General features: G+C 48.6%; 1 protein-coding gene across 1 annotated transcript in view; it reads right to left on the minus strand.

Moving 5' to 3' along the window:
- Window positions 1–243, minus strand: part of COQ7 (coenzyme Q7 homolog, ubiquinone (yeast)) — a 3,221-nt gene extending 2,978 nt beyond the window's left edge. Inside the window, exon 1 of the mRNA XM_010003300.1 lies at window positions 231–243. Within this exon, the coding sequence (XP_010001602.1) occupies window positions 231–243 (13 nt within the window). The remainder of the gene's footprint in view (window positions 1–230) is intronic.

A 243-nucleotide genomic window follows, 5' to 3' on the forward strand; every position in this document is an offset into this window, starting at 1 on the left:
GGCTCGGGGCTCGGGCACCGCGACCGCCCGGACGCGGCTCTTCCCTCAACTTGGAGCGCTTCTTGCAGCTTCATCCCCTTAAAATCCAAACAGAAAATATCCCAAACCATTATACAATAAGAGCAGTCTCGCACAATTAACTGTGCTACCGGCGAATTTAAAGTAATAAACAGAATTCTGCACAGAAAATCCTCAAATCCTTTATTGAAAGGCAAGAGGCAGCAGCCTACTCAGCCACACCAT

Source organism: Chaetura pelagica, unplaced genomic scaffold, assembly GCF_000747805.2.
Source record: "Chaetura pelagica isolate M959 unplaced genomic scaffold, ChaPel_1.0 scaffold138, whole genome shotgun sequence".
NCBI classification, from domain to species: domain Eukaryota; kingdom Metazoa; phylum Chordata; class Aves; order Apodiformes; family Apodidae; genus Chaetura; species Chaetura pelagica.